At 36.0% G+C, this 25,491-nt stretch overlaps 4 protein-coding genes across 12 annotated transcripts in view; 3 read left to right on the top strand and 1 right to left on the bottom strand.

Moving 5' to 3' along the window:
- LOC125060743 (insulin receptor substrate 1-like) overlaps positions 1–4,158 on the top strand; it is a 28,100-nt gene extending 23,942 nt beyond the window's left edge. For all 6 annotated transcript variants that reach the window (XM_047665781.1, XM_047665779.1, XM_047665778.1 and 3 more), the window contains 3 exons: positions 47–527; positions 834–965; positions 1,918–4,158. In XM_047665781.1, coding sequence (XP_047521737.1) covers positions 47–527; positions 834–961 — 609 coding nt within the window. In that variant the 3' untranslated portion in view covers positions 962–965; positions 1,918–4,158. The remainder of the gene's footprint in view (positions 1–46; positions 528–833; positions 966–1,917) is intronic.
- Positions 4,159–5,941: 1,783 nt separating this feature from the next.
- Positions 5,942–10,005, top strand: LOC125060716 (facilitated trehalose transporter Tret1-like). Of its 3 annotated transcripts, none has more exons than XM_047665738.1 (4): positions 5,942–8,116; positions 8,186–8,321; positions 8,635–8,780; positions 8,850–10,005. In XM_047665738.1, exons 1-4 carry the CDS (start codon positions 8,078–8,080, stop codon positions 9,945–9,947), a joined length of 1,419 nt encoding a protein of 472 aa, XP_047521694.1. In that variant the 5' UTR covers positions 5,942–8,077; the 3' UTR covers positions 9,948–10,005. The 3 variants fall into 3 exon arrangements, with proteins under 3 accessions (XP_047521694.1, XP_047521695.1, XP_047521696.1); XM_047665739.1 differs by having other exon boundaries at positions 8,163–8,321; XM_047665740.1 differs by lacking the exon at positions 8,186–8,321 and having other exon boundaries at positions 5,943–8,116.
- Positions 10,006–10,620: 615 nt separating this feature from the next.
- LOC125060717 (facilitated trehalose transporter Tret1-like) lies at positions 10,621–16,657 on the top strand. 2 transcript variants are annotated; one of them, XM_047665742.1, is made up of 5 exons: positions 10,621–11,188; positions 11,843–11,978; positions 14,415–14,560; positions 15,241–15,411; positions 15,488–15,713. In XM_047665742.1, exons 1-5 carry the CDS (start codon positions 11,144–11,146, stop codon positions 15,578–15,580), a joined length of 591 nt encoding a protein of 196 aa, XP_047521698.1. In that variant the 5' UTR covers positions 10,621–11,143; the 3' UTR covers positions 15,581–15,713. The 2 variants fall into 2 exon arrangements, with proteins under 2 accessions (XP_047521698.1, XP_047521697.1); XM_047665741.1 differs by having other exon boundaries at positions 10,628–11,188; positions 15,241–16,657.
- Positions 16,658–16,668: 11 nt separating this feature from the next.
- LOC125060715 (serine/threonine-protein kinase VRK1-like) lies at positions 16,669–22,283 on the bottom strand. Its single transcript, XM_047665737.1, has 9 exons — positions 21,868–22,283; positions 21,493–21,562; positions 21,227–21,423; positions 20,288–20,504; positions 19,682–19,855; positions 18,372–18,865; positions 17,538–17,636; positions 17,099–17,252; positions 16,669–16,696 (listed from the first exon to the last, which is right to left on the bottom strand). The coding sequence occupies exons 1-8, from the start codon at positions 22,090–22,092 to the stop codon at positions 17,100–17,102; spliced, it is 1,629 nt and encodes a 542-aa protein (XP_047521693.1). The 5' UTR covers positions 22,093–22,283; the 3' UTR covers positions 16,669–16,696; position 17,099.
- Between the last annotated feature and the right edge of the window lie 3,208 nt (positions 22,284–25,491).

The raw sequence follows: 25,491 nt of genomic DNA, 5'->3' as shown, positions 1-25,491 counted from the left end.
TACAAAGTTTTGGGTACACAATTTACTGTTGCTATTGTCATTCCAGCCAACGATCGCCCGAACTCCGCCAACCCATTCAGACATACCAAAATCGAAACCCGTCGACGAATACGTCGACATGTCCCCCCGCAACGCCGGTTATGTAGAGATGAAGCCCGGCGAGCCGTTCACTCCCATCCCCTCGATCAACCCCATCTCCTCCCCGATGAACCCATTGACCCCCCCGGACGGGTACGTGGAGATGAGTTATCGCTCTCGCACTCGCCCGATAGCTATAACGAATCGGCCGTCCTATTCCTCCCCCGATTCGGAGAAAGCCCTCCACGGATCGCAGACCATTTTCCCCTTTTCCCCCGACTCCCCCCCTGAAATGGAGCACGCGTTGAGCACCGTGAGGGAGATTTCGGAGGAGGGGAGAGACGGAAGAGAAGGAAGAGTCGAAGTCTCCTCTTCGCCTCAATACGTGACGTTGGCGAGGCCCGATTGCCTCAACAATAATAAGACTGCCAGGATCGATGAAAACAGAGGTATGTTTACAGTCTTCTCGTATATAGGTGTAGAAGAATTATGTTCTACCAAAATGGTAGGAAAGGTTGTTTTTGTTATCTAAAAATAAAAATCTGAAAATGATACTGCATTCCTTAATTTCATTTATCAAATACACCATTTAGAAAAAGATCGTGAAGATCTTTTGTTGAAGAATATATTCTTGATTTTCTAGTTTTAATGCCATATTCTTGAAATAAATTCCGTTTATTCGGTTTAAGTATGCCAATAAATTTCCATTCGGAACCCCTCACTCGATAAAGTCCTACAAGTGTAAACGTCCACAGAGGGCGGGCGCCTTCACTACGCAGCTCTGGACCTGGAGGAGCGCACTCCCCCGGTCCCTCCCCCTCACCGCCTCTACACGCAGATCGACTTCGCCCGCAGCGAGACATACGCCGCCGACGCGCTCTAGCCAGGTATGCCTGCTCTCATTAGAAGCGTAGAAGTATAGTCCTTTTCACGAAAGAAGTGACGCGGCGCTGCAATCGCATGACGTAATGTTGCCATTTATGAGTAAAAAATTTACCTATTTTATTTACATTTAGCAGATGTAATTTATCAAGTAATATTATTTTCTGCATACTTCGATGAAACAATATTTCTGTTATGTAAAAAGTATATACATATTTATTTACTTATATTAGCGGTGTTCTACCTACTTACAGGGAAAAGATGAGAAAATAGGGTAAAGAAAAGCAATACAATTTTTTATTCAGAGTTTTATTGCATAATTGTTGGGTTACAATTTTTTTCGAAGTACACACCGCTGTTATACCTTCGTTTGTAATTCTTGTTATAGTTATTTCTGACACACCTGCAATTAAATTATGAACAACCAAAAATAATAATAACTTTAAGTTTATAATGCTTATGTAATATATGTTTTAATTTCAGTTACCTAGTTTCATCACGTTATGTATTTGTTCAATTTTGTCGCAAAAACGAATTTATATCATAAAAGTCCCATCAATACAGCAAAAAAAATATTAAATGGCAACTCTAAAAAGTACCCGTTATGGCGGCAATTCTCTTCCGAACATTGTTTAGTTGTATTAAAACACCTTGATTCTTATGTTCCGCTTCACAGAACTCTTTCACCTTTAATATCATTTCTCGAGCCGAACTTTTTACAACTTTTGGCATTGTAATCAATATTTAAAATGCACTAAGCTAGTTAAAAATTCACAAAAATCTACCACAACAAACGAACTTGATAACATCGACGAATGACAACATTGCCGACCTGTCAAATTTAGTTCCAAAAATATCCGCGGGACTTCTTTCATGAAAAGCACTATAGAGTAGGAGTACCGGTGCTAGTTTTGCTAATGTCACTGCCAGAGTTAATTTTCTAAAATGATATTCCAGATGTGTGCACTTTGAAGTCAGCGATCAGCCCACCGGACGCCTCCGCACGAGAACACGTACACGCGTACGTACGTATACGCAACAAACGGGATTATCAAATTTTGTTAGGAAATTTTAAATCACGTTGACGTCGCCAAAGTGTGTGTTCTACAGTTTTTATACCACGTGTTACTCAAAATCATAAGTTCTAACTCCGTATTCTACGCGTTGACATTTGTAAAGACTAAATTGTGAGAAACGTGTTGGAATACGGGCCCCGTAAACGAAGCTAGTTTCAATAATTGAGAACGTGGCTTGAGCGATGTTGTACAAAATCTGGTTAAATCGAATGTTATTTTTTTGTTATTTTTCTGTTATTGATTTGAAATATTAAGTTTTGAACGAAATTAAGTTAGACTCGGGTCGCTCGCTTCTGTTTAAAATGATACATTTAAGTCTTTCATGGCGACACCCGTACGGGCCGTCGAAAAGATTGAACGCTCGTCGTCGACGAAGACCGGACCGTCGATTCGCTGTTCGTCGCCGGACGAGTTCGCGCTTTGCGTCTGTTGAATATTTGTAAAAAGTTTATGTAATTTAGATTTTCACATAGCTTTCGTACGTAGGACCTATTTGTATATAACGGTTTTATATCAAAAATATTAATCGAGCCTTTTAGCCAATGACGCGCTTCCATATAGGATTTTTATTAAAGTGTTAAAAAAAATATTTTTCGTAATGCATAGTAAAAATACTCATCAATATTTTTGATATAAAATTTTCTCAAGTCGTCCCGTGGGAAATCAAAGATTAATCAGATATCGGTTAGGAGTTGTTGTTCGAATTAAAAATATTTAAAAATACAAAGTGAACTCGACACGCGATAATAAACGAATTTATGTTCAAGTTTCACAAATTTGGTTCAAACGTTTGTCGCGTTCACGTAAGCCACGGTTGTGAGTGAGGCCTAATTAGTTGACAGTTACGTTCCGACGTACCCGTTGTGTTCGTAGTTACAGCTCTGACCGCGAAATTAACGCGGACAGATGGTCACGTATACGTGCGCGGACGTTCGAGGCCATTCTTATATTACATGTTCTATATAGCAAACAATATTTAGAAAATTTATCACAAATCTTAGTTATTTTCATACGGTTTTTTGTAATAAACAGTTAGAAAATTAAAAAAAAAGCAGAATTGAGGCCGCAACGTGACCATCTGTCCGGTCTCCAGTCCGTTTGTTATACTGTTTATAACGAGAGCCCCATTAATTTCCCGTTTAATTTCTTATGAAAAGTGGTGCTCGTTGTATTAACGGCTCTCGGTATAGACAGGTGAACCTGAGCCTGCCCCTCGGCCCCTTCGGCCCCTTCTGCCCCTTCGTTACCTCAGAGATACCACCTGTGTTTAGTTCCTCGGCGTGTGACGCGTTATTTTTTACGACACGTATACGTATAGTTTTAGTTCTCTCTTCTGTGGCCGACGGTGACTGTTCGTTCAACTAGTTATGAACAATTTTATTTTAATTACGACGAAACGAGGGAAATCTGTTTGTTTGGAGTAAATGTTCCAAATGAAATGCGTTCAATTGATTTGTAAGTTTCGAATATTTGAGACAAATAAGGACGAAATCTTTCAGATTTAAGTCTTGTTTCTCTCTTTTCTCTCGTAAAGTTCAGGCTCAGGCTTCGTAATGATGTGTTCAAGATATTTGTTTTCATATTGACAGTTTTACAGGTAGGTGATATTGTCTCTGGTTACGTGTTACACTTGTTATTGCGTGTTTCGTAGGTGATGGGCGTCTGATGTGCCGTATTTACTTGGTTTATGGCAAATTATGTGGCCAGTTTCTCGAAATAATTCATATAATTGTCAAATGTTTGGTTGTGCAAATGGAATTGCTAGTGGGACATTTAGGTCCTTATATTTCCAGTACGGCAGGTTCCCCGCGCCTTGTATAAAATAGATAAAAATTCTACAAAAATTTTGACACAAACTCCCAGTTTTTAAAATGGTCAATGTAAAAATTTTGTAAATTACATTTCTCTGGTTAGATTGTAAATAAGGATTATTCCAGTTAAACTAATCAAGCTTACAAAAAATTCGTTAAAACGCCCAAGTTTGTTAAATTGAACCGGAATACGAAAAATTCATAACGTTGTATGGTTTATAACAGTGGAATAAAAACCCAACCAAAAGTTTTTGCAACTCCATTGAATTAACATCTAAACACCAAAGTCAGTTTAGAATAATGTTTCCCAACATCTTTGGGTCACCTTAGCCATTCTAAAATTTGTATTGTTCACTTACCTTAACGAAAAACACAGCAAGTAAATTTTCAAAACATATACGAACAACTAATATTAAAATTATAAATAATTTTAATAAATTTCCGAATAGCTCCCTTTATAATCGAATTGCTCCCTTGCGGGGCGTGGGCCCCGGAAACACTGGTTTAGAACGTTGACCGCGATTAAAACTGGGTATATTTCCAGAATAAAAATCCAGCAATCCATTCGGCAGCATCTGCGGCATATCGGACGCCTCAGTCATTATTAACTGACCCGTAGTCTGTTCTAGCTATGTTTAGCTCAATAAAGTATATCTCTGTCCACTGTTGGGCACAATTAGGTACAATTACGCGGTTCTTGGGGTCTTCAAAGACGCCGATCTTAGTACTACATATTGTACTACATACCAATGATACGTTTTGTTCTTTTAATAAAACTGTTAAATTATTGAAAGCACGAATATTTATCGTATAATCAAATTGCAATTTATATAACCTCGTATGTCCAGAGAACCAAACATTACAGGAAACGAGAAAAATGTTTCGTGTTAGATGGTAAAATTTGTGTTTATAATAAGTCTTTGATTATATCAGTTAAATGACATAAGAGTCTAAGAAAAAAAAAGGTTTTTTGACATACGAGGCTATCGTTCTACAGTGACGATATATGTATGTTCCTCTTGACATAAATACAGAATCGTTTGATACAAATATGTAATAGGAGCTGCTTAAATTAAACTATATTTGTATATTTCAAATCGTTTTTACCGGAATGAATTAGGTTACTACACGAGAATTGCTTAAATCGACGACCCGTTCGTTAACGATCACTAAATAGAACTATTTTATATTACAATAATATAATTATGCTAATTTAAAGAATTTTGATTAGACCTCAGAGTCGTTCATTAAAAGCTCTCATACACTCTTTATGCATATTTCGTTTCCCTAAGTCAACTTAAGTAATAGTTTACTTTTTTATTTCTGAGTAATAAAAAAAAACGGATGTTTAAGTGTATTCGTTGGAGATTTCTGCGGTTGTCTTTTTGCTCTCTCGTCCTGTTAGCGTTGGGTTCTTCTCTACTAAACTCGATTTGAATGTGCAAATTTGTATCTCTTGTAATACATTTATCCTCTGTGTCATCGGCCTTTAGCGCCCTGAGAACCCCACGAGGCCGTATGGCCCACTTAAGTGCGGCCTCAATACCTTGAGGTACGACTGGTGCGCTAGCAGGATGAGGGGCTTGGTGTCTAGTTCCAACAACTCGTCCAATAGCTTCAGACAAAAATTCGCATTCTCCAAGCAACAATTTTCAGTTATCTAATCCTACAGGTCGTTGATGCAGTAAATGTAGTATGAATTATTCACGGTTGACATTCCGATAGAAGCAATTTGACTAATCTCATGTGTTCAATAATCTTCCACTACCAATCTTAATAACTTAATTTTTTTTGTTACAATGATTATCGTTTAATAGCTATTCTACTACAGTAATAATGAAAATGTCTATTGATAAGTATGCTATTGAGATTGGCCATAAGAGCTATAAGTTTTTGTCATTTACAAACTAAGGGAGCGTTCAACTTGAACGCAATTTTTGGAGGTCATTGACTCCCCCCAATGTAACGCGCCGTAACATTTTTCTGTACCCAAGTATAGTAAGACGTTTCGTGACCACCTAGTGACTCTTTATACCTAAAGTTACCATTATGTGGTGTAAAGTACTGGAAAGTCGAAAATAATATTATCAATCCCCGCCCCCCGTAACGTTTTACAAAAGGACCCCCCCCCCCCCCAAAATTAGTTACGTAATACTTGAACGCTCCCTAACACATCCCACCATATATTTATACTGTAAATATCCTAGAACGACAAAATCAATGGCTCTCACCGGACTTAGGTCGTGTGTACGCTCGCCGCGCTCAAGATGACGTAATGGGACCTATATGCCTGACTGAGTTAACACCAAATTTTATATATAATGTTATTTATTGAAGGCGTCTGATGAATTAATTGTATCCCCAATCTGGACCTCTTGTGGTCGATAAACTAGCTTTAAATTACCCCGAAAGGTAGCTTTCACGGCTGTAAAGGTTCGATTTCTCTTTGAAACCGACCTTTGTGAATGTAGTCCGTGCCCAAGGGTGTGTATAAAATTAGAGTCAAAATTCCTGATATTCGATATCCCAGAAAATTGCGTCGCCTTTTGGCGAATGTTTTAAGCGGTATTTAGTACAATTGGGCACAGCCGTTGTTTTTATACATATAGCGTTGTCTGGTGTCTGCGACTTTAACCAGTGTAAGTATAATTTGTTCAAAATACGAGTGGATAAGACTTAATTTAATTTATTATTTAATTTAGGCGTAAGTTTGGCCACGGTCGCTGACGAGTCGCCGGGCGTCGGAGTTTATTTAATTTTAGCCTGTACGCAGATAGCTAGCCACCTCGCAATTATGTAGTTACATTTAGGTATATATTATACATTTACGAGTAGCGTATTTACTTTATTCCACATAGCTGTAAGGCGCGTCGAGTCGGCCCTAGTGTTAAGTGCACCCGTACCGGATAGCGTAAACGAACGGAACGTCCTTTTATAATACGAGTTGTTCGTATATTCATATTTTACAAAGTGTTATATAGAGAAAATATTTATTCATAAGCACAAATACGTTTTACGCTAAGGGTCACAAAAGCAGATGAAAATATATTTAGAAAAAAGTTGCGTATTATAAAAGGAGCGTTCGGCAACATTTACATTGGTGGGAAACGTATTATACGACATCGAAAGCTAGTGTGAATGCGGCCTTATTATCGTATATTGTACGAGAAGAAGCTCCACGAGAGACGTCATGACAAATGGAGTTTTATTCTATACTAGTCCCATTGCAAGTTTAATAGGATTTTGCATAAAGATGTTCCTGTAACGGCGTAAAGTTTTTTTTTTAATATTATGAGTAAGTGTGCATAGTGAACGTGTAGTTGCGACGGGAGCCAACCGGCGAGCACCGAGTGGTCGTTCTGCAAAGGTGCTATTCGTGTTAGTGACGTCAGCTTGCGGCTGAGCCATATCACAAGGCCCTAGATCTAGACTAACATCACTACACTTACGTATTTTAGCTTTTGTAACTGAGTGCGGCTCTCGCTGAAATGTTTCTATCACATTTAAAGTTTTCTCTCGCATTTTCGTGGGCTCGCCCGATGTTATGTTTTATAAATTTCTAAATCTAATTTTTCGTACGTTGCGTTTTGTTTACTTTCATATTACGATTATATTGTAAATAAATAAAAGCTTTGGATTTGATTTTTGTTTTCTTTGTACCCATTTTATCTATTCGAAATCTTGTATCAAATTACGACCCACTAAATCTCTAATTTTAATTAACTTGAGTTTTTTGTTCTAGTCAATGACGTGTGATATTTCTTATCTCTGGTCGGGCCAATAAACTGTATCGAGTATCGCGTTCTAGTATACATTTTGTTTAGTGTAAGTATATGTTTGCCGATAAATATCTACGAAGAGTAATACGTAAGTGGCAAAACAAGTCTAACGCAACGTGTGTTCTCGTTATAAATAACCTTGGACAGTGATTTGTGAAAGACAAAATGTGTGACCACCTATTTCTGGCTTATAAAACAACACAGTGTACAAATAAAACTATTTATTAAACCGACAGTTAAATTTCTACGTTTTAAAATATAAGAAAGATGATTATGCAATTCAGAAAACCCACGAATAAGCATGATTATGAAAAATCAAATTTCCATGGACAAGAAATATTGATTAGATAACTTAAGATGCTACTTAAAATCGGATGTATCATTCTAGAAGTCAAAATGAATTGTAACTCAAGTGGTTAGGCTTGAAACAATACGATAAACACGCAATAAAATGACCGACAAGACAGTTTTTTCTCCATTTATCAAACAAGTGAGTGTGTTATTACTTTTTTTATAAAAAAAAAATGTGAAATTAGAAGCTAGATCGTAATTTTTGCAGTGTTTCGTGTGCGCGACGGTTTGTATGAATGTGCTTAGTAATGGTTGCGCTTATGGCTTCCCTGCGGTGCTGCTGCCGCAACTCAAGCTTCCAGACTCTCCCATTCCACTCACCAAGGCCCAGGAGTCATGGATAGGTAGGTTAAATACATCAGGCCAAATATTTTAACTTTGTAGTTGTACTAAGTAGTAAGAAAAACTAATGTAAATATGTTCTTTACAAAACTAAATAAGTAAGTGTACCTAAGTTATTCTTTCGCATTAATAAACTTATGAATATATACAAAAATACGTCTATAATTCCTATGAATAATAACCATGGTCAAAATTGGTTTAAACCCATATCAAACCATTGAAAGTAGGTATAGGTAACATTGATGCTTTGTGTATTGTAACACCTATTAGAATCATCAGGTAAAACTATATTACTTTTTTTTTATTATATTTCAGCGGCGGTTTTCACAATAGCAATGATGGTTGGAAATTTTACCATGCCCATATTAATGGGCAAATTAGGGCGGAAAAACTCCCACTTTCTTGTCATTATACCCATAACTGTAGGCTGGCTTTTAATCGTCTTCGCGTCAAATGTAGAAGTACGTATAAGAACGTAAGCGAAATTCTATAGAAATTATTAAATTTATTATATGATCATCAATTTTTAGATGCTTTTATCGGGAAGAATCATGCAAGGTATCTCATTTGGTCAAGTTGTTCCTATTCGAGCCGTCATGATTGGAGAATACACCAGTCCAAATAATCGAGGGGCTTTCCTCAGTATGAACGCAGTCGCACAGATATCAGGGATATTCGTCGTCCATCTCTTGGGCTATTTAGTCAGCTGGAAGACAACTGCGGCCATTTGCATTCTCTTTTCAGTTATAAGCTTTGTCATGACATTTATTATTCCCGAATCGCCGAGTTGGCTCGCAAGTAAGGGCCGGTACGAGGAGAGTAAAAAGTATTTTGAATGGCTAAGGGGATTGAACGAAAACGATGAACTTATCGAGTTAATTCAAGCGAGAAAAGATTACAGAGAGAACGAGAACAGGTCAAGTTTTAAAGAGATTATTTGTAAAGTGGAGTTTTATAAGCCTATAATTATAACGTTGCATATTTCCTTATTGGGATATATGTCGGGAGGCATGATTATAGCCGTGTATGGGCCTACAATCATATCAGAGGTCATGGGCAACGGGGTCGATCCTCAATTCTGGCTCGTTTCTATAGATATATTACGGATACTAACCAGTTTCTTTGCGGTTTACTTTATGAAGAAGTTTAATCGGCGAACGGTCACCTTTTCTTCTGTTGGGTTATGTTTGGCAATGCATGTTGCTGTAGTGATTTATGTATGGCTGGTAAAGATTGGTGTGATATGGCATGTGTACTGGATACCGGCAGTACTGCTTCACCTGCAAAGTTTCTCTATATCAGCAGGCATAGTACCGATAATTACCGTCATAGCGGGAGAAGTGTTCCCTCTGGCATATCGTAGTTTAGGTATCAGTGTAAGTACGGCCATCGCAACTGCGTTCCACTTTGTGATATTAAAGACTTTCCCGTACCTGGTAACTATGGTTGGCGTTGAAGGCGTGTACGGAATAAATGCCGTTGTAATTTGCTATTGCATGATCGTCTGTTGGTTCATGATGCCGGAGACAAAGGGCCGCACATTGCAACAAATCGAGGATAGGTTTAAAGGTATTGAGAAAACTGTGGAAGAAGCTCAGCCTTTAAGTGTACTTGCTAAATATAGTTAAGTAGGTACTTATTGATAAACGTAGTTAGAAATAAGGTTTATTAAAAATCATGACTAAATGTTTTTTTTTTATTTTAGTGTGTAAAAGTTTTTCTTATTCGGTACATTTTTGCCAGTGCGGTCGTGATCGCTATGTAGACATCGCCATCGTTAACTATTAGAGGTCATCCTGCTGCACTCATTGAGTGATCCTCCTTGATCTGGTCAGTCCATCGCGTAGGTGACCTTCCGGGCGGTCTAGTACCTACCACCTTCCCTTGGACGACAAGGCGTTTTATGGACTGATCACCACGCCGAGATACGTTTGTACGAAACTCGGTCCACGAAACCCCAAGCCTTCTTGCCCAACCCCAGCACCACATTTCCAAAGCGTCTATTTTCTACCTTTCCACGTTTCAGCCGCGTATAGAAATAAGTGTCTTCACGAGCCTGGTCTTCGTGGATTTTCCTGTTTATCCATATTTTTCGCATCTTGTCCATCGCCGTTCTTGTGATGCCCATACGTCGTTGCATCCGCCGTTGCTTGAAATCTGAGGCCCGCCTATTATTTCTATAAATAATTCCATAGGCATAACGTATTTACATTAACTATAAATTGCAAGACAAAAATATATTCTATTATAAGCAAGTCTGAAACACAACTATACTTTTAAGGAACGCAAATAGCATGTGAAAAGTACCGTGTGTGTGACTTGTTTTATTCCAAACTATAAGTATATCACATAAGATGCTAACAATTTGGAACTGATTTATCTAAGTAGACCGAAAAAAATATGTATTTATTAAGGTTTTAGAGTTGTAGACAATAAGGAAAATATTTACCTAATAAATAAATACCAAAGGTTATTTAAAATAATAGTCTGTGTTAAATTCAAAATCTCGAACTATTTTATAATTATGCAAATAGTTTGTTCCAAATTAAAAGACAGGTTAAAAGATTTCCGTAACATAACGGTGACCTTATTTGATAGGAATATCATCAGGAAATAAAAAACCTGTCTTTATATCAGCATAGGTGGGGGTTGGAGATGTAGAAAATTCGCACTCGCATAACAATCTAAGTGACGTCTCACGAATTTCGCGCGAACATTAATAATAAAGAAAACGTGTAGTCTTTATTTATTTTTATTGAAATAGTCATAAAGATAATTTTTATTGCCTGTTTAATGAATCCAGTGTTCAGTGTGTAATGTAAGAATGACGGACATCGACAAGAGCCTCATCTCACCGTTTATAAAACAAGTAAGTATTTTGCTTGTACATGTTTGAAAAATACGCATTGATTTTCCAAATTCATGGCAATGTTAAAACATTTTGGACATTGACATATTTCGTAGATTTAATAATTATTTTACTATACCATTCGATATAAAAAATGTTTTTTTTCTTATATTTTTCTTGATTTTCAAATAAGTAGGCTACAAGTGACGTGCTGTTGCGTTATAATAGTATTTACATGCGCTTAACGACGTCTGTGTAATTCAATAAGGCTCGATGAAAGTGAAATTAATAAGGAAACTGAAACTCGGTCATAACTGGAGTAAACGCGACAAGCGGTCTGCTTCAAAGATCATGATTCACTTTTATTAATATAAACCATATTAATGCCCTACTCTGAAGAGACCAGTCTCTCACTTCCTATCCTGGCATACACCTTTAGATATCTCACTTTTCAATCACTATATGTTCGTCAGGTATAGGAAGTTTTGTCTTGTCCTATATGTAGATGGTGTTCAATGTGACATACAAGAACAAGTTCGAATCTCCTCCGTTCTATTCCCAATTCTGATACCAAAACAAATTTACATCTTAATGAATAATCGGATACAGAAAGTTCCTTCATAACTTATAACAAAATTTATATGTTAGAAATACAAACCCAATTACATATTACAGTGTTTCGTGTGCGCGACGGTTTGTATGAATGTGCTTAGTAATGGTTGCGCTTATGGCTTCCCTGCGGTGCTGCTGCCGCAACTCAAGCTTCCAGACTCTCCCATTCCACTCACCAAGGCCCAGGAGTCATGGATAGGTAAATCAATATTATTTTAAAATTAATTTTCTTATTGGTCAGTCGTAATTGTACAGTACTCATAACTACATGAAGATTGGATTTTGACATACAGAAGACAGCTCGCGCTAAGTGTCAACTCTGATTTTTGTCCTGAATCATCTTTGATAGTTTGATCTTAATTGCAATATTTTTTTCGATACTGTACCTACTGTAATGTTTTTCTTATACGTCATTTAGAAGTAGCAATCACCTCAAATTAAAGATAAGGAGAGAGTAAGTCTTGTATGCCGAAATTTGCAAATGTCCAAACCCCGAACCAGATTAAACGCATTGATTTACAGCTAACCACTGACCGATGGCGATGTTGCTATCGATTAAGTAACAGGACTAAAACATGGCTTCATTAAAACTATATAACATACTCACGAGATAAAATCAAATCAGGAAAATCAAAAAAATATCACTGCCATACCTACTGTAGATAAGACCTAACTACTAGAGATAAGTAGTTCAATATTTACAATTACCTACGCACAATTTATTAATTATCTTGTTCTGCGATATCATAGATTACCTCAGACAAACAGAGATTTTTAATTATTTTAGCCTTGTAATGGTGTATGTATGAAAAATATCCCTCCATTGAAATCAAACTAAATTTTGTTATAACAGTGAAACGCAAGTCATGTATATTTTCTCTATGTAATATTCTAGTTAAAGATAAGAAAACTACAATTTTTTCGGGTTAATTAATAATTTGAATGAAAGAGAAATTACTTAAAATATTAAAGTGAACTTTCATTTAATCGTTGTCTGGGCCAACTAACGGTCTCGACGCACGCATTACTTTCCATCGCTAAAGGTTAATATAGTTAAAAAAAAATATATAGAATACTAGCTGACCCGGCAAATGTCGTTTAAAACAAAAATTCTATCTACTATAATAAAAACTAATAGTTGATCGTAGAGGGGTGACAATTAAGGGTTGTATGTATTTTTGTATGCTGTATCATAAAAAAAATAAAGTTTTCTTTAAAAAATAAAAATTTAGGGGTGGGACCAACATTAAGGGAGATGAAAAATAGATGTTGTCCGATTCTCAGAATTACTGAATATGCATAAAAAATTTCATAAGAATCGGTCGAGCCGTTTCGGAGGAGTATCCCATACTCGAACATTCTGACACGAAATTTTATATACATATTCGATATTAAGAAAGCAATTTCTAAATTAATAGAAACTTATTTAAAGTTACCCAAACATCCTTTCACTATAAAAATGGAGTCCTTCAAATATTTAGATTTTTTTATTTAACCTGAGGTGCTTATCTGATGGTAAGTGATACCGCCGCCGCCTCTGGACACTCACATTGCCAGAAGGTTCGCAAGTGCGTTGCCGGCCTTAAAACTAAACTAAAGTAGACTAAATATGTATGTATTTTTGCACTTCTTGCGTACGTTATCTTATTTTTTTTGTAATTGCCTAGAAAAGATCGCACGAAAGCGATAAGGCCGCCAGTTGCCCTCCTTTTCATTTAATTACTAGCTGACCTGGCTAACTTCGTTCCGCCCTACAACCTTATAATATCGTTGTTACTTTAATTTAACTTATTTTAGGATTTCATTAATGAAATGTTTTGCGAAAGAAGAATGGCAGTTTTACACATTAGGCATCTTCTCTCTAGCGTCAATATGGCGATACTGCATGTTAAGCACTTTCTGATATCCAACATCTTTTTATCAGGATCAAAGCATGGTTATGCATCTCCTCGTTCACCTCAAGATCGGAATTTCTTGAACTGACACGAATTCGACGTAAAATGATGCGTAGTTTTGTCAACAGATGGCACCATATGGTTTTTGCATTTGTAAAATTAATTAATTTATTTATTGTTATTCGATAACTTATCCGATATTTTATTGCTTATTCTGCTATTCGGGACGGAAACAAATCAAAAACCATGGCAATCGGTCCAGCCGTTCTCGAGTTATAAGTGTTGTAACAAACACGACTTTCTTTTATATATATAGATATGTATATTATATTTGTGTATGCTACGAAGTGTTAATAAATAAAGCTTAAACTAGTGGAATTTATCCTATATTTTGCTTGCCATTCGGTTTGTTTACTATACTTTCTTCAAATTACTAAGCTAAAGTTGTTAATACACTAAAGCTGAAAAATATAATATTTCACTTTAATATAGAAAAAGCCAACGTACTCGCAGTACCATATCACTGTTATTTCCTATGTGGGTAACCACTATCTCAATCTCATAAGTTATGTGTCATAACCTATAGCCACAAAGTGATCTTATGTCTGCATTCATTCAAATAAATTTCATAGCTATTAAATAGGTCATGTAACGTCGAGGTTCAGAGCGAACTCTCTTCCAGGCAACGACTGAGAAAAAGTATTTTTGATTGGTTTATCATAAAGACTTACTAATTGCAGCGTCAGTGGTAACAATAGCCATGTTGGTGGGCAATTTCAGCATGCCGGCGGTGATGGACCGATTGGGACGTAAAAAAGCACACTTTATAGTCATGATACCCACCGCTATTGGGTGGTTACTCATCGTATTTGCAACCAATGTAGAGGTAAGTAGAATATATTCGTACTTTTCATACAAACTGCATTCAATGATATTAACAAACTTGTCTCGTCTGGGAATCGAACGGACTCAAAAGTGAAAAACAGCATCACTTACTTTTCAAAATAAATTATAGTTTTTTTTTCTGAAAAATATCCTATATTTTTGGTACTTTCCCTCGATGTCCCAGTCTTGGGACGCACTGTACAGTGTACATATAGCATAGCCTCTATAATCGAATATATTTCACCGATAAACTTTACTCGTCCAAACAACTTAAGCTCCTTAAAGAAAAGAGCGTGACGAATGGCGAAGGTCCGGCAACATACTCGCGAGCCATCTGGCTGTATTGTGGATTTGCTCCCTCTTCTATAAAAAAATATGCGTTATATTTTCTATTTTAGTGTCTGTTTCTAATAATCATTACACAATGGAATGGGAATTTCTTGAATTTCAATCTAAATCTACATTTAGAAAATTTCCCACACTAGTTCTCCGCAAGTTTTACAGTCAAGCTTACCCATTTCCAGTTTAAGAAACCATTCACATACATATAATTAACCTTATTTGCGTTCTCAATCCAATATGTTAATCAGCCATTGCTATTTGGAAATAAATCGTATACAAAAACCTCCAAGCACTCGCATTACATTAAAACTCTTGAATAAATCCTCTTTCTCTTTTCAGAGTTTAATTCTAGCCCGTATCATGCACGGTCTATCCCTCGGCCAGGTCGTTTTAATTCGCGCCGTTATCATCGGAGAATACACAAGCCCCAGAAACCGAGGCGCTTTCCTCACTTTGATATCCGTCGCCCAATCGTCTGGAGTGTTCTTCGTCCACCTGCTGGGCTCCCTGGTCAGTTGGCAGATCACCGCCGGCATCAGCGTCCTCTTCACGATACTTAGCTTTGTGATGACCTTCATCCTTCCAGAATCGCCCAGCTGGCTCGCAAACAACGGGAGATATAACGAATGCGAGAAGCATTTCCGGTGGCTCAGAGGCGATGGCGAAGACGAGGAATTGAACGAATTGATCCAGGCAAGAATAAAACACAACACCGAAAGAGCCGTGAATATTGGTGAGCTCATTCGAAGTATGGAGTTTTACAAGCCAATAATTATCAGTCTGCACGTGTCGCTGATAACATATTTCAGTGGAGCCATGACCATCGCGGTTTATGGAACGACCATCGTCTCAAATATTATGGGATCGGATGTCGATGCACACTTCTGGCTGGTGTGCTTGGACGTGACCCGAATCGTCACCAGTTTCCTCGCAGTGTACCTCATCAGAACGTTCAAAAGGCGGACCGTGTTGTTCAATTCCGTCGGCTTGTGTCTCTTGATACACGTCTTGATTATCTCCTACGTGTGCGTCAGAAATTACGTATCGTTCGACTACGTAGCGATTCCGGCTTTGTTATTAATTCTGCAATGCGTGGCTCTGTCCTCGGGGATATTGCCGATGAATAACGTGATAGTCGGCGAAATATTTCCTTTAGCGCATCGCAGTATCGGAATAAGCGTCACCACGGCAATGGCGACCGGGTTCCATTTTGCCGTTCTGAAGACGTTCCCCTACCTCCTGTCGGGGGTGGGGATCGAGGGCGTGTACGGGATCTACGCGAGTGTCATTTGCTACGGGTTTTCTGTGATATGGTTCGCGATGCCCGAGACCAAGGGACGGACTTTACAACAAATTGAGGATCGGTTCAAAGGAATCGAAAGAGTGGTCCCTGAGATGGAGAGTTTGAATAACAACCTAAAGTGCTAATTCTCGAAATTCATTGTAATAAAATACTCACATAAGACATTTAGCATAACCTGTGATAAAATTGTGAAAAGTGCAATTTCAACATATCTGGACATATATAAAGTTAAATTTCAAATTGAGGGTAGATTAAGTAAGGTAGTTTATAAAGTACAAATTATTTATTATTTAAAAGTACAAACTCAACGAGAGCATTTACATTATAAAGTACAAAGAACAATTAATTCCAAACACATCAATGCAGAAGTCAAGTTATTCCTATCAGTCTGCATTCATAATACATTAATTATTAAATACCTTATATTTGCTAATACTTGGCAAAATATTAAAATACATGTTTTATTAAAAACAGTCGCCGAAATACCACACCCTGTGAACAACAAAAGAGTATTATTAATGTATTAGAAATTATTAGTAAATATTATTTATCATTATCATAAATATATGAATAAAATACTGTAACCTTTTAGATTGACAAATAATGAAACAGAAATCTTAGGCTGGGCCTCAAAATAAGAACCTAAAAAGGTTGTAGCGCCACCGATTTATTTTATTTATAGATAATTATGTAAATTTTTATTTTATTTTTGATGTTGTTCATTCACATGCAGATAAAATAAGTCAATTGCCAAAATCGCAATTTGAGCTTAAATTTGGTTATAACATATTAGTTCATTTAAAATTTGACTAATTAAAGAAAATTAATAATATGAAATTTTGTTCTATTTTAATAATGGTCACATAAAGGAATTTAAAATAACACGATAGCGACCTTATGCCTTGGGCGGTGACCTTCCGTTGAGCACTGCAGCCGTGTCCTTCCACGAGCGGCCTTTAGCCTTGGTCGCGGTCACCTTCCGCCTGACCACCCTTGTGACAGTTACCTCTTCATCTGACAGCAAACGCCTTTTTGGTTTCGGCTTCACCTAAGTACCGACGCGTGTTTCATATTTATAGTCTTAGATAATTCAGGTGTATAAAGTTATTGATTTCCACAGACCATTTTCCAAAATTTTGTTGTAATATTAAAAAATTCAATATAAAAGAATCCGTTGTATGGAACTCCATTCAAACATAAAATTAAGCGATATCTTAGTCAAAATAGTAAAGTCAGTTTAACGGCTAATTATAATTCTATGTATTTATTGCAAAATTCATTATTTTTTGAATCAAGTAATTTTCCAAATCATCATTATAATATAAGGTTCTACCTTTTTATTTTCAATAGTGAAGGAATCATCGAAGATGTCTCCGCTGGAGTCAGCTTTGTTTTCACCGATGACAGCACAAATGGGACTGTCGAATGACACCTGCAATGATACACAATTATTTTTACCAACGGATTAAAATTACACATAGTTAAACAACACTTTGTTTGAGAAAGTACCAGCCTGCCGTGTAATATTAATTATTGATTTTTTTTTTTATGTTTCTAACGAAAAGACAAAAACTACTGGATCATATTAAAAAGCACAATGTCCAGCCATGCGAAGACTGGACAGGGCGTGATCAGTGAGACAGATATGAGAATCTACCTGCGCCTCTGAGGGTACAGGGCGGTTACAGACTAGCGTTTTTACACGCGTATAAGCTCGTCTTTGGACGCGCATGTAGACAACTATAGGCGCGCCTTTAAGCACGCACGCAACTAGCGTTGACGCGCTTCTAAGCTCGTATAAGTTCGCAGTTCTGGGTAGAGTGTATTAAAGTGACCGGTTCTGTCTTGTTACAATCATCGATGACACCCAGCATCTGTTTCGTCTTCTCAGTGAACGGCCAATAAGTAACGCAAATAGCAATGTGTCTTCGTCAGAATCCATGTTGATACACGATGCCACTACCGGTTCGAGCGAAACGCCGAAATATGCCAGTTTCGCGCGTCCGATTTTTTGAAGCGCGTATGCTGTAACGATCGTATACGCACAGAAAAATGCGCTAGTCTGAAACCGGCTTTACGGGATATAGATACAATTTAATTAAAAAACATTTATTATAAAAAAATATGTTTCAAGACAACATTTTTTGGGTTAAAAAATAAAAAATACCTGTCGCAAATTTTTCTTAGATTTTTCTTCCGACGTCTGCGTTGAAATGTTCGTGTGATTCTGTTTCGCGGGGGGCGTGGCCTTTGGAGCCATTCTTGTTCGTTTTACTTTCACAACGAACGAAGGTTCGAGGGACTTTCTTTTCAAAGTTAAACTTTTATTTTTATCCGGTTCCGTATTTTCATCTTTCTTTTTTCTACTTCTTGTTTTAACTACACCATTACGCTTCGTTGTTCTCCTCTTCGGTTTACATTCATCAGCGTTGTCATCGCCGTCTTCATCGCTTTCGGGTGCTTTTACGTCGCTTTCATCATCTACTATATTATTTTTCTTTGTCGCTTTCCGTTTCTTGCTCGATGCGAATTCTAATTTGCTCGATTTCGTCTTTCCCTCGGTTTTAAGGTAGCTTTCAAACAGTTGTCTGCATTTTGTGTAATCGACCGGGTCTTTTGGTTTTAATTTGTTTATATATTCAAAAAACTTTATTAACTGATCTGAAAAGAAAATATGTAACATTATCATAAGTTAACAAAGCTAAGCAAAGTTAATACTTTGGATTAGTATATTGGGAACATGGATTAGATTGGTAACACATTGGAGTTTATATTTGACAAGTAATTTTTTTTTTCTAGTCGTTTTAATGGACCAGCAACAGAAATAATAAATGAATATCGTAAGTAAAGTCGGCTTTTGAAGCAGTTAAAACATTACTGGCCTAGGGAGCGTTCAAGTATTACGTCACGCATTTTTTGGAGATTCTTGACCCCCCCTCATGTACGCACCGTAACGTTTTTCTGTACCCAATAGTAAAACGTTTCGTGACCACCCAGTGACTCTTTATACCGAAAAGTTACCTTTATGTGGTATAAAGTACTGGAAAGTCGAAAATAATATTAACAATAACGCGTAATTCAATCCCCGCCCCGCATCGACAAGAGGACCCCCCCTCCCGAAATTCGTTACATAATACTTGAACACTCCCCTACCTAGTTACCTCACAAAAGTTACATAAACTGGTTTGAAGCATTGACAGAATCTTAGAGTCTAACATTAAGTTATATTGATGGATTAATTTAATATGTATCAATTTTTTTTAGATTTCATACTAATTTAAGGCAGAAGAGCACAATGGAGGCAGATCTTTTTAATATGCATAGCACCTATAGTTGGTATTTTAACTATAGCTAATATATATAAAATAAAATAAATATAGTGACTCTAAATCAACCATTCTACTTATTGCTGTTACACTTTTTTCTAAGCTTTAGCTTCGTTTTAACAAAGAAATTCAAATGACAGAAATTACACACCAGGTACATTATCATATTTCTTAGTGATTTCAGCACGAACATTCTTCATAAAGGCTTCCTTCATTCCCTGCACTGTCTTCGGTTGGGACAGAACCTTTTCCCAAGGAAGTTCCCCAACGATCCACTGAAGCATGTTATACCCCAAGATTTCCAGATCTCCACGCATTGTTGATACTAAAATTATGGGAAGTTATATTTAAATGTTTGAGCTCTACCAAAAGCAAGCTGCAATTATACATACATCGTGGAACTGAACATATTAGACCCCAATTTACATGGGCAGAGTTTTAATATATCTATTAAAGGATAATTGTAAAAATGTTGCTCTTACACACATAAATATACATAACGCATATTGCAGATAAATAAGGAACAGTAAATGGCTATTGTTGCAAACTATGAGTGAAGTTATGATATTGTAGTCTTAAGGGTAAAGATAATGCATCTTTTGTCTTATAAATAATTATCACCTGGCCTTTTTACATTAATACATAAAACTTGTGATGCAGCCTTTAATGACTTAGAGGTTTTTTCAAAGAATAAAGTAGTTTTTAAGAGGTATTATAAACCAATTATAAATAGACATATATAAGGAACATAATTTACCTCCCAAATGAGCATCTCTGCTTGTATACTCAATGGTGCCATTGTGAGCACACTTCGGATCAGGTTTGAACTCTTTATCATTTACCCGTGTCGCCAGACCAAAGTCAACCAGATATGCCTGATTCTCTGTTCCCTTCTTAAGTCCTAATAGAATATTTGCTCCCTTAATATCTGCATGCACATAGCCTCTACTGTGAATGTACTCTAACACATCCAGCTGTAAATGTAAGATACTCATCAATTTAAATCTCTAGATTTAAAGAAAACATATCTAAAAAATGTGACGGTTGCCTCATAACAATAAACTAAAATTGCAGTGCTGTGGACAGCATCTGAAGGTTCATATGGGCATTGTACAACATTAACACCAGAGTAGGGTCTTCTTAAGGATATTTAGATTGTGTCTCCTTCACAAAATGTTTCTGAACTTTGTAAACATAAGTACGAAGTAATGGGTAAATTGATGCAAATGAAGAGTGACAGATAGGATAATGATAGTATAAAGTTGTAGGAGTCGCAATAATTCCTAGCCTTAAAGGAATGAGGCTACATGTTATTACTTTGTCAAATTGTTTTAACATGTAAAATTATATAATATTTATATTAAACATAAGTGAAAAAAAATATAAAAAGTAATACAGTCTAAAAACACATTATCTAACCAAAATTTAGGATCCAATTAAAGGAACTAATGTGTTTTTTTTATTTAAATGTGTGTAAGTCATGAAGTGAACTTAACTTCTGAAATCCAGACTACACTGTTAGAAACAACAGGAAAATACCAATTTATAAATAAATGGAGACAAGCTTAGATTATTTTAACAATTGTTGGGAAGATAAGAAGATTGTATTGACAACTTACAATTTATCTACCAATAACCTAATTAGTAGTTTACCAGCTAAGAATTCCTATCTTAGACATAATAGACATAGACATACCATTTGCAGTCCTATTTGAAAAACAGTAGTTGGTGGAAATGATCGTGCAGAATCCTTAAATATACTCCACACATCTTTGCCATATCTTTCTAGGACTAAATATCTGTACTTTTCACCTTTGAAGGTATGTGAGCCATTTCCATAGTAACTTGGCATGCCAAATGTTGATAACTTCTTTTCCTTCATGAATTTGGAAACTAAAACAGAAATTTTACAGAACTATACAATTGTTTTAACATGCTTTATCAACTATTACAACCACTTACTGTCATCCTTGTTAGCATTTCTTATGTAAAAATGCTTCTCTACAAACAATGGTCCATTTTCATGAGGTTCCTGTGAGTAAAAATTGTTCAATTATAAACAGAACCCATATCCTATCACATTATCATCATAGTATTAATCTATCTCTATAATAACATTAGACATATTTTATATATTAAGAACACAGAAAGACCTACACATTTTAAACTTCACTTTAGACCCTAGATAAAAGAATTGCAGCCTATTTAGATATTGCAATAATTGAGGGAGTGTATGTACAAGCACACAAGTTGTGTTTTCAGGCAAGCAATGCATTCTAGATTTAAAATACATGATAGGATTCACGCGTTATAAAGATTATTATTATTATAGCTTACTATTTTAACGACGAATGGATATTCAGATGCCTTTTTCGGAGAGGCTTCATGATTGCACGCTGAATATATTTCCCCAAATCCGCCGACTCCAATCGAAGGGCCGATTCTCCATTTCTTCTTAGCTATCGTATCATTAATTACTTCTCCTGCTGGAATTGGTGCTGGCATTTTGTAGCCATTAGCTTTTTTCTTCGGCGCTGCCGCTTTTCGTCCTCTTCCAGTCATTTTAACTAAGTATATCTACTGATAATTAATTACAATATACACTTTATTTACACAAGCATGATTTTTAATTACAACAGATTTGATTATACAACAGTTTAGATTTGACAAAACTTTAAATAGTAAAACGAATTAATTCTACCGCCGATTCTTCTATTTCGTTTGGTTTGCCGTTTGACTAACACAGAACACTATCGTTTTTGTAAAACTTGCACGAGCCGTCATCACTCATCTGTCATCATGACGTATCCTTTGTCTATGGCTGTCAACCTCCACAGACAACTTATTAAAGCGTGAAGCGCGCCAAATTCAAATTACTTAACTAATGTTAGATAACCTAACGGTAACTATAAGCGCATGGGTGAACTGGTCCAATAGCGTAGTACCAGACTGCTGGTGATAAGCCGACGTCTTCTTCGTTCTTCTACCGCAGTCCAATCGCCTTAAAATAATATACATTTTTAATTATATATTTATACACACATTGTTCGCCTAGTGACGTACGCCTTAGGTTCGAACCCTTTAAACACTGGCTCGTACGGTGAAGATAAACATCCTGAAGAAACCGGTCTAAGACACAAACATCTAAATCAAAAGGTTGATCATTTTTTTGCCTATTAAAAACAAATGATCACGAAACAGAATCAGACAGGGACCCAGACCCTAGGAGTTGTAGTTGCTCGAGTTGTTGTAGTGCCATTATTTTTTGAGGAAATAATCGATGAATTAAAAAAAAGGGTGCGTGTACCTATGTACGCGCGGAAGAAGTTATACTTATTATTATCGTTACGGCATTATTAAAAATAGTTTTTGATTGCATGCAAATAATTAATTACAATTAAATAATCAAAGACTGGAAAAGGAGTCATTATAGTCAATAAGGTTCAGTTTACATTTGAAAAATTAAATAAATAAATATTTATTATTATTCTCTTACATTAAGTGTAACATAAATTTTATTATTATTCGAATTTTGTTTTTTAATTATGTCATAGTAAAATTTCGCTCTTATCAATTTTTCATAACGCGCCTAAAGAAGTATAACTTCAAAAAATGATTTAAAATTCTGTGAAATGTATTGAAATTCGTACATTTTCTACTTTTTTATTGGTTATTAGAGATGCGACATCCTGCATAAAAAATCGGTTTTTTAACAAATCGATTGTTTTTTTAGCAAAAAAATTTTTTTTTATACTTATAGTCTGTTTTACCCCTAGAGTATTATTGAAAACCGTAGGCGCGGAGGCGGAGGTGGTGGAGGGGCTGCATTTCCCGTGGCGCCGGAGCTGTCCAAAAAACCAATTATTATCTATTGTTCGGTTAGGTTAGGTAAGTATATTATTATTTTTTTTAAATAACTATTTCTGGGGCGTGAAAGTGGTTGGGGGCTATTATTCTAAAACTTTAAAGTTCAAAAATTAGGAAATAATCGATAAATATAACAAAATCGATTACCTTTTATTCATTTCTAAAGGAACATTAGCATGAAATATGGGGTTGCTATAATCGGTGTATCTGGCTGTGTGTCGTTCTGACGCATAGATAAACTATGGACTGAAACAACTTTATGGAAAGGTCCAGGGGGAAGAATGAGGAAAGGGCGACCTAACAAAAGGTGGTTAGATGATATAGAAACTAAAGCATGAAACGAATGAAAGCCATGTATAGAGCTGGAAAGCGCTGAATGCCTTTAGCCGAGAAAGGATTTCGATCTACACACAGAAGGAAGTTACAAAATGGAGTAATAAATACCTATTTCATAAATACAATAAAAGTACATTGTATATTGTAAAGAATATTAATTTGAAATAAACTTTATTATTATTATTGTCGCTGTAATAATTGATTTTATATCAATTATAATTATAACATGATTTATTCAATGACTGATGCGAGATGAGAATTGTTTTGTTTTGAAAATAAAAAGTAGATTGCAACAAAACTTCGTTTAATTGACCGCTACACGGCTCACGTTGGTTATAGTTGAGATTTATTAAAGCATTGATACTTCTGAACATCTGAAAGTAAACAATCGTAATCTTTTATTCTGAATTTGTTCTGATTGAAAAACAAGTGAACGTAGCGATTACTTGTTGTTTAATACTTATATGAAGATGGGGTATTTAGTTATTTACATATTCCTTGTGACTATACGAAAATGTGCATATAACACCGTATAGGTGCTTAATGCTTATATTATAAAAAAAAATCATAACATTTATTTTATATATTGGGTTTTATTGTATGTATGTTTTTAAAGGACAACTAAAGTAAGATACGAATTTAAAAATATATTAACGAAGTATCACTATCGAAGAGTGGCGGGCTATTATATCATAAAACGTTACGATACATATACGTTTTAATATAACTATAATGATTACCAGCAAAATCAAATAATTCCCATCAATCGACTCCCACGCTATCGTCCACTGTAAATGGAGAACTCGGCACTAGAACATTATGATGTTCTTGGGGGAATTAAAGACGTTGATACATTGAGACGACAAACCCTGTGTGAGCACTGGGTTGCCAGTGTGTCGATATTTGTGGTCTTTTGGTGGGTCCTACGAAAGCAGCGTAATCTATGTGATATAAATAGTATGACTGCCTTTTTATTATTAACGAAGACAATTAAGTTATTTGACAATTACATTAATTGTCTTTGGTATTATCTAGTCCTGTTGTACTTGAGTTTGTCTTTGGATAGTTTTAATTATACCTAGGTAACACTGAAAATGTTTGGAAAATGAAAAACTTAGCTTAATGTAGAAAGTTGCCAATACTTTTATTGTTTTTCGAAGTAATCTCCGTTCCTCTCTACACATCATCGCATTCGATGGAAAAGCTGAGAAAAACAGTGGGCCCATTCTTCCTTAGGGGTATCTTCTATGGCATTTTCGTACGCTTTCACAGTATCTTCAGGGCTCCTAAAGCGAATACAGTTCGCAGTCGCAGGGCGCTAGGTCAGGCGGATGACTCATTATTAACTGCTTATTAACTACTATACTTAACTATACTTATAAGCTATAGTCATACTATATATAACTATAGCTTTGTTGTTGAGTAAGCCCACAACGAAAGTCATAATAAATCATTGACCGAACTTTTTCTCGCGTTAGGTTCATTTTCACGTGTATCATGAGTTTTAGATTTGCCGCCAATTCACAAAAACAAATGAATGCAATATACTACATTAGGTTACTAAAGAGTTCTAAAATTGAAATTCAAAAAAGTTTTCATTAGCAATGTGGCTGTAGTGTAGTGTGTGTGTAGTAGCAACTGGCCAGTTCTAAACATTTTCAGTGTTACCCACGTATTACTAGCTTGAGGCGTCAGAATTATTTAACTTCATACTGTTGAAAATATAATGTTAATTTACCGATTAGTGATAATGAAAAT

This window comes from Pieris napi, chromosome 22, assembly GCF_905475465.1.
Source record: "Pieris napi chromosome 22, ilPieNapi1.2, whole genome shotgun sequence".
Taxonomy (NCBI): domain Eukaryota; kingdom Metazoa; phylum Arthropoda; class Insecta; order Lepidoptera; family Pieridae; genus Pieris; species Pieris napi.
The sequence above is the reverse complement of the archived record's forward strand: the minus strand, read 5'-3'. Positions and strand labels throughout refer to the sequence as shown.